Below are 9,256 nucleotides of genomic sequence, written 5' to 3' on the forward strand. Positions count from 1 at the left end.
TTTTTTTTTTTTTTTTTTTTTTTTTGCCCTTCCTGCCTCTCCCCTCCCCACATTTCACTGGTGTGTTTTGTCTTTTTGGTGGTGATACTGGAGATTGAACCCATGGGCCCTCAACCACAGAACTATGTTCCCCAGCCCTTTTTTATTTTGAGAGAAGACCCTCTAGGTTGCCCAGTCTGGCCTCAAGTTTGTGATTCTACTGTCTCAGCCTCCCAAGTCATTGGGATAATAGGCATGTACCACTGCACCGGGCAACTTGAACCTCTTTTTTATTAGGAGAAAGTGTTTGGCCTTTAGCATAAAAAGGATATATTAACAGATGAGGGGTTTTCTTGGTTTTGTTTTCTAAGGACAGTTCTGAGCCTATAATCTGAGCAACTCCAGGAGCTATGGCAGGAGAAACACAAGTTGGAGGCCAGTGTAGGCAACTTAGTGAGACTCTTATCTCAACAAGATTTTTTTTTTTTTTTTTAAAGGGCTGGGGATGTAGCTCAGTAGAAGAACAACTCTGGGTTTCTTCCCCAGGGAAAAAAAATAAAGGACAGTCGTGGAATGGGGATGTATGTAGCTCCGGGATAGAGTCCCCAGGTCCTGAGATAAATCTCCAGCACCAAAAAAAGAGGACAGTTATGGTCAGTGTTTGTTTTAAACAAAGCAATTTAAAAGTTAACGCTACATTTAAAAACCATTTCTAGGGACTAGGGATGCGGCTCATCTACCGGTAGAGTGCAAGGCCCTGGGTTCAATCCTCAGCACCACGTAAAAATAAATTAATTAATTAAAAGTATTGTGTCCAACTACAACTAAATAATAAATATTTAAAAAGACATTTCAAAAGTAATCTGATAAAAAGGATTCTTTTTCATTTAAAATGTTTGCTAAATCAGTACAGTTACTGACTGTTAAAGCATTAGCACATCCTTCCCAAAGCTCCTTGAGTGTTTTTCTGGTTTAAGTATCAAGTAATTTGACTTCATTTTATAAATTTGCCTTAATGAACTTTGTTACTGATTAGGGTATGTCATTACCATGACTAGTCATTAATATGGTCAAATAAAAATAGCCTGATTATGAAAAACTGTAGTCTTACTATGTTTGGTCTTAAGGACCACACACTGATTTTTACACGAAATTTTAATGCCATTATTATTTTCCCAGCCTTTGTAGAGTCCACTTATTTGTAAAGTTTAAATATGTTTTGCATTAGTGATTGTGGTTTTGAATTGAACAAGTTGTAATTATGTATGTGTGCTTAGTTATAATAATTAAACTGAAAGAGTAAGAAATATATTTTGAGGATGTCATGCAACTCATACTTTTTTGATATATACTCTTTTTAGATGATTAAGATTAAACAGTAGTCTGTATGCTTGAGTAATTAACTTTTCAGTAGTATCTATAAAAACAGGAAATAAGACAGTATTTTGTCACTGTTAAATATGCAACTGTAATATTTTTCACACAATATTCTTGTCACATTAATAATGAATATTAAAAGAAGCACTTGCTCAAGCCATTTTTAATGGTTTGAAAATAGCTGAGGGATACTGCCCCCATACTTTTCCTTTGCTATCTTTTATCTTCACTACATAGTAAACCACCTCTGGCATCTGTTTGCTGTAAAATGAACAATATTTAGATATAATTTGTATAACTTTTAGAACTTTTGAATTCTATTTAAATTTTTTTTTAACAGTGCTTAAGAAAAGATGCAGAATCTCGCAGAAGAGAACTTCATATCCGAACATACGCAGTTATTCCACTAAATGATGAATGTGGCATTATTGAATGGGTGAACAACACTGCTGGCTTGAGACCTATTCTTACCAAAATATATAAGGAAAAGGGTACTAAGTTAATTCTTATGACATGTGTATAATGTGGGAGTGATAACTACACACATAAAATATGGGTATGATTGGTTTTAGCATATGACAGTATACATATTTGTTTATATAAGCCATAGTGAAATTTATAATTCTATGTACAGAGGCATTTAAGTCTTTTTCTTCTTACCTTCCTTATATTTTGAATCATTTCTTAATCTTCACTGAAAAAGGATTTGAAGTGGCTTACAAAAATATATATATGAAAAAAATTTTCCCAGATAGTGATTAGCAGTTCTGAAACTACTTTATGTGTATATTAGTATTTAGGAAAGAAGTAGATATACTGTGAATAATGAGAGATTCTATCTAAATCTTGGATAAGTTAAGTAAAAATAATAGGATAACCGTAATCGATTATAACCTATGAAATACAATAGACAGACATAGTAACCAGACCAGTAGACAAACACTTGAGTAAATACTTAAGAAGTAGGAATAGCCTTTTCTTACAGTAGAATTACAGTTGATAATTGTAGAAAGATTGATGGAAATGGAAAATCACCAATTAGCAAACACTAGTAAGAATTGTTATAGGCAGTGATTATCATTGGATCCTAAAATTAATCGCCAAAAGTGTGAAATAAAAGTGGTAGTCTCTAAAAAAATAATGAAAGACAAAGACAAATTTTTTAGTTTTGATGACTTCTCAGCAACAGCAAAATATACTATGGAATTGTAGATTAGATCCTGGCTCATAAAAAGGGTACTTAACTAGTGTGACAGAGAAACTTGAATAAGGTCTGAAAGTAAATTAAAATAATGCAGTAACAATAAAAATTTCCTGATTTAAATAATTGTACTATTGTTATGATAGTTATGAACATTAAGATGAAGAATATACAGAAATTCTGTATATTTATGCCACATTTTATAAGTTCAAAATTATTTGAAAGTAAATGATTTTGAAATGCCTATGATGCAATACATCAAAAATGATGTATTGGGTTGAGATTGTGGCTCAGCATAGAGAGTTCACCTAGCATGTGCAAGGCCCTGGGTTCGATCCTCAGCACCATATAAAAATAAATAAAATAAAGGTATTGTGTCCAACTACAACTAGAAAATAAATTTTTAAAAAATGATGTATTGAGCAAGTATCAGAGTGAAGTAGAATATAAATGTATAGTTTCCATGGGCTGCTATAAAAATACCACAACTAGGTAGGTTATTGTCTCACAATTATAGAGGCTAGAATTCCAAAATCAAGATGTCCATAGGACTATGGTCTCTCTTAAAGCTCATGTTTCATAACTTTCTCTTATTTTCTGATATTCTTTGGCTGGTAGCTGTTATCTCTCTACTTTTTTTTAATATATTAAAAGGAACATAAGTCAATCCATAACAGTAAATAATAATGATAAATTACTATATTATGGGTATTATAAGTATGTTGTACACATTTATTATTAACAAACCTAATTATCTCTATTTTATAGACAGTATCATACAAGTAACTTGTCCAGGTTCACATGACTAACACTGCAGAACTGAAACTCAAACACACTTGAGTTGGAATTTAAGGAACTTGCTGTTGACTATTTTATTGATAAGGATGAAATAAAAGGTTTAGAAATTGATATTGGATTTGTTTTTATTGTGAACATGGCTGAATCATACAGCATTTCAGGCTAAATTCCTCAAATCATAAGCTTGTCGTAAAACTTGAGCATCCCAGATAATTTGGATTCTAAGGTTTATTGTAAGAATTAGTTACAATATGGATTTTATTTAGTTGCATTATGGATCCTTTACATAAATTATTTCAGAGCACAATGTGTAATGATTCAGTTCACACCTGTACTGTTTTGACTAGCAGAGATCACAGACTGCTGATGCAGCTCAGTGGTACTTAATTAGTCCTGGCTTCAGTCTCCAGCACTAGAAAGCAAAAAACAAACCAAAAACCTCAAGAGATTTCACTACAGTTTTAGTAAATGTTACAGCATTTTTACCATTTAGGGTCACCACTAACACTGGAATTTTTCTGATTCTTATTCTGGAGTTATTTGTTTACATAACATTGGGTTTTATAAACATCAATAAGAGACTACTTTTGATAAGCATTAAAGAAAAACAATGTGATTTATTATTTTATTATAATATTAATGAGTTCATAAAAAATTTTTGTTATATGTTTATTTATTTGTTTGTTTGTTTCTTTATTTGTGTATGTATGTAGTTGTAGATGGACAGCATGCCTTTATTTTGTTTCTTTTTGTGTGGTGCTGAGGATCAAACCCAGTGCCTCACGCATGCTAGGCAAGTGCTCTGCCACTGAGTTACAGCCTCAGCCCAAGTTTTTTGTTTTATGTAACGTTTCTTATTTGTTTTTTGAATAACAATTTGAGAAAAAGTAGACATTTCCTGTTCTACTTTAAGAAAAATACTTTCTTCCTTTTCTTATTTGACTGTGTGATTAATGGAAATCACCCTGCCTTGCAGGAGTGTATATGACTGGAAAGGAACTTCGTCAGTGTATGCTCCCAAAGTCAGCAGCTTTGTCTGAAAAACTCAAAGTATTCCAAGAATTTCTCCTGCCCAGGCATCCCCCTGTTTTTCATGAGTGGTTTCTGAGAACTTTCCCTGATCCTACATCATGGTAAGTTACCAAGAATATAATATGTTGTTAATAGCTGAATGTTTATTTTGAAAACTTTAGATTTTTGTTGCTTTATCTGGCATAAGGATATTTGATAAACATTGTATCTCCTTTATTTTTTTTATTTTTTTAAATTATAAGAGGTGTTTAATAATTATTTGGATTACATCTCTCCCAGTTGGTAACAGTCATCAAACCCATTTAAGGAGTATTCTGCAAAGAGAATTTTGGGCTGTTTTATTATCAGATATAACCAGTTGTAGCTGGGAGACATGAAGACCTACACAACAGTAGACAATTCCATGAACTTCATCACAAAAACTATCATAAAATTTATTTCCAGAAGTACAAAGTATTCATCTATGCATGTACGTTGGCAAGATAACTTCTAATAGCAGAATAGAATTCATCAATGCATTTTTTCCTTGAATCCTGCTTATGAACAAATCCATGATGGTGAAAAGCACGCATGCTTTACAACTTAATTTTCTTATCCTAAACTTAAATACATCCCCTTTAGGTATAGTAGCAGATCAGCATACTGCCGTTCTACTGCAGTGATGTCAATGGTTGGTTATATCCTGGGGCTTGGAGACCGCCATGGTGAAAACATTCTTTTTGATTCTTTGACTGGTGAATGTGTACATGTAGATTTCAACTGTCTTTTTAATAAGGTATGTGATGTGACTTAATTTTTTTTTTCTTTCTTTCTTTCTTTCTCTCTCTCAGTTGCCTTTCCTCAACAACTATTCTTCCTAGATAAACCTCTTGGTTACATTTATACTCAAATCTGAGTCAAGTTGAGTTTTATGCCTGGTTTTCATCATTGGATTCCATCGTAAAGCATTTTAGAATGAAGAGAACTTAGAAGAATGATGTAGTAAATAGCAAACCTAGCAATGAACTTGGAAGTCCAAAAGCATAGCTTTAAGTTCTGACTCAGTTGGCTACTAATTATGTGGACATGTGCTAATCAGTGCATTTTACTGAGACTTAGTTTTAGGGATAAAAAGTAATATGATTTCTAAATCTGGCAGCAGATCAAAATTATCCAACAGTTTTAAAAAGTACAGGGCTAGGGATGTGTAGTTTGGTGGTAGAACACTTGCCCAGTGTGTCAAATACCCTGGATTTAGTCCCCAGGATCACAAAACAAACAAAAAGAAAGAAAGAAAAACTAAAAAAGAAACACCTAGAAAATATCCCAGGAGATTTCAGATTCTATAAGTCCAGAGTGAGGCTTAGGAATAAATTAAAGCGATTAGACTCATCTCTAAGGCTCCCTACAATTTTCTAACATTATAATCCTGGAGAGAAGATTTGGTAGGTTAGTCTACTATTTTCTTCATCTCTCTCTTTTATGAGTTAGTTGTCTTGTGCTGTAACAGGAAACCAAGAAAGGTCATAGACTCGAGCTAGAATAAATCAAAGACAAACCACTGATATAAATCATACAGACGAGGAAGATAGGGTAACAGATTGGAAGGTAAAAGAATCCTAGGAAAGGCTCATTAGAGAATGGCAGAAAATAAAAAACTCAAGTTATGACATGTTTCATTTCCTGAGGTTATGTGATTGTATCTTTCTTCCTCTTGTTGTAAAGTGAAATCTTAATGAAAGAAAAAAATATATGAGAATATTTGTCTGTACTTTATATATTATTCAAGAAAGACATTATGGAAACTTGAGATTAAATAGTCATTTAAAAATTCTGTATGATAGTACTCACTGTACCATATCAGTGAAAGAGCAACATTGATTTTTCTAGATCTTATCCAAGATAAAATTGTGCTTTAAGTTTCTCAAAAGCAAAGGCAGAGTCATGGACTCTTGCACAATATAAACCTTTTACAAGACAGGCATAGTAGCACACACCTGTAATCCTAGTGGATTGGGAGGCTGAGACAGGAGGATGGCAAGTTCAAAGCCAGCCTCAGCAAAAGCAAGATGCTAAGCAACTCAGTGAGATTCTATCTCTAAATAAAATACAAAATAGGCTGGGGATGTGGCTCAGTAGTTGAGTGCCCCTGAGTTCAATCCCCAGTACCAAAAAACAAAAAAAAACAATGTTACTAACAAATATTTTGAGGATACTTTACCTCTTTTTTGTTTTGTTTTGTTTTTGTACTGGGGATTGAACCCAGGGACACTTTACCATGGAGCTATATCCCTAGTCCTTTTTATTTTTTTATTTTGAGGCACGGTATAACTAAGTTGCGGGGGGTCTTGCTAAACTGCTGAGGCTGGCCTCAAACTTACAGTCCTCCTGCCCTTGTCTCTTGAATTTGTGGGATGACAGGTATGTGTCACTGTGCCTGGCAGTATACTTTTGCTCTTTTCTGCAGGAGTCTAGACATGAAGTCTCAACTCTTTGAGTAAAGATCTTTAAATTCTAATTTTGTTACTTTATGATAATACTCATTGTTTTTAAGGGAGAAACCTTTGAAGTTCCAGAAATTGTACCATTTCGCCTGACTCATAACATGGTTAATGGAATGGGTCCAATGGGAACAGAGGGTCTTTTTCGAAGAGCCTGTGAAGTTACACTGAGGCTAATGCGAGATCAGAGAGAGCCTTTAATGAGGTAATCATGTATACTTTGTAAATAATTTAGCAATAACCTTGAATGTAAATACTGGTCTCTGTTTTCCTTTATATAAAAACTACTTTGCATTGGCTGAAGTACATTTTTTAAAATAATAGCTTAAGATATAATTCACTAACTATAAAATTCATCCTTTTAAAAGCATATACTTGATTGTTTTTTAGTATGTTCATGTAGCTGTGCAGCCATGGCCACCATCTAATTTTAAGACATTCTCAGGACCTCAAAAAGCATGAGGATTAGCATTTATTCCCCGTTTCTTCCCACATCCACCTCCCTGTCCCCAGCCATCTCTTTGCAACCACTAATCTACTTTCTGTCTCTGTGATTATCCCTATTCTGGACAGTTCATATAAGTGTGTCTGTCTTCCTTCACTTAGGATGTTTTCAAAGTTCATCATGTATAAGTACTTTATTTTTTTTTTATTGCCAAGTAACATTCTATTTTATGAATATACCACATCTTATTTATTCATCAGTTAATACACATTTGTACCTTTGGTACAAAATTTGTTTTACCAAAACATTTGCTTCTGCCTTTTGGCTCCTGTGAACAGGGTGGATGTGAACACCTTGTACAAACTTTATGTGGATGTGTTTTCAGGTCCCCTGTGGATATGTAGGAGTGGCATTGCTGGGCTATATGTTAACCTTAAGCTTAACATTTTGAAGAATTTTCAGATTATTTTCCAAAACTGTTATAGATCTTTATAATTACACCAGTAATGTATGTGGGTTCCAATTTCTCCATATTTTTATCAATGCTTATTACCATGTCTTTTATTTTACCTGTTCTACTAAGAATGAAGTGCTGGATTTCTGTTTATGGTCTTAATAAATATTTCCCTAATGACGGGGGATGTGAGCATCTTTTCACATGCTTATTGGTCATTTGTGTGTCTTCTGTGGATAAATGTCTATTCAAGTTCCTTTTTTCTTTTTTTCCCTCATTGTGTTGCTTAGGCTCTGGGATCAAGAGATCTTCCTGCCTCAGCCTCCCTAGTAGCTCAAACTATACATGCCTTCCACTGCACCTGACTCCTTTGCCTACTTTTATATATATACATATATATATGTATGTGTGTGTGTGTGTATTTTTTTCTTAATGTGTTGCTCAGTTTCAGACCCAGTGCCTCACACATGCGAGGCGAGCACTGTACCACTGAGCTACAGTTTCAGCTCTCTTTGCCTACTTAAAAAAAAAAAAATTTAAGCTAATACTTTTTTTAGTTGTAATTGGACACCATACCTTTATTTTGTTTATTTATTTTTATATGGTGCTAAGAATCGAACCCAGTGCCTCACATGTGCGAGGCAAGCAATCTACCGCTGAGCCACAACCCCAGCCCCTCCCTTTGCGTACTTTTTTAAAAAATTCATTCTAATTTGTCATATATGACAGCAGAATGCATTACAATTTATATTACACATATAGAGCACAATTTTTCATAACTCTGGTTGTATACAAAGTATCTTCACACCATTTGTGTCTTCATACATGTACTTAGGGTAATAATGTCCATCACATTCCACCATCTTTCTTACCCCCATGCCCCATCCCTTCCCCTCCCACCCCTTTGCCCTATCTAGAGTTCATCCAATCCTCCCATGCTCCCCCTCCCAACTCCACTATCTACTGCTGAGTAATATTCCATTGTGTATATATACCACAGTTTCTTTATCCATTCATCTACTTAAGGGCATCTAGGTTGGTTCCACAGTTTAGCTGTTGTGAATTGTGCTGCTATAAACATTGATGTGGCTGTGTCACTGTAAGTATGCTGTTTTTAAGTCCTTTGGGTATAGACTGAGGAGTGGGATAGCTGAGTCAAATGGTAGTTCCACTCCCAATTTTCCAAGGAATCTCCATACTGCTTTCCATATTGGGTGCACCATTTTGTAGTCCCACCAACAATGTATGAGTGTGCCTTTTCCCCCCCACATCCTCACCAACACTTATTGTTGTTTGTATTCTTAATAGCTGCCACTCTGACTGGAGTGAGATGATAGAGTAGTTTTGATTTGCATTTCTCTAATTGCTAGAGATAAACATTTTTGCATATATTTGTTGATTGATTGTATATCATCTTCTGAGAGGTGTCTGTTCTGTTCCTTGGTCCATTTATTGATTGGGCTTTTTTTTTTTTTTTTTTTTTTTTTTTT

General features: G+C 34.2%; 1 protein-coding gene across 1 annotated transcript in view; it reads left to right on the forward strand.

Annotated features, from left to right (window-relative positions):
• Window positions 1-9,256, forward strand: part of Atr (ATR serine/threonine kinase) — a 108,930-nt gene that overhangs the window by 92,478 nt on the left and 7,196 nt on the right. The window contains exons 41-45 of the mRNA XM_048794505.1: window positions 696-721; window positions 1,697-1,847; window positions 4,332-4,488; window positions 5,009-5,162; window positions 6,921-7,072. Of these exons, the coding sequence (XP_048650462.1) occupies window positions 696-721; window positions 1,697-1,847; window positions 4,332-4,488; window positions 5,009-5,162; window positions 6,921-7,072 (640 nt within the window). The remainder of the gene's footprint in view (window positions 1-695; window positions 722-1,696; window positions 1,848-4,331; window positions 4,489-5,008; window positions 5,163-6,920; window positions 7,073-9,256) is intronic.

The sequence above is a fragment of the Marmota marmota genome, unplaced genomic scaffold (genome assembly GCF_001458135.2).
Source record: "Marmota marmota marmota unplaced genomic scaffold, marMar, whole genome shotgun sequence".
Taxonomy (NCBI): domain Eukaryota; kingdom Metazoa; phylum Chordata; class Mammalia; order Rodentia; family Sciuridae; genus Marmota; species Marmota marmota.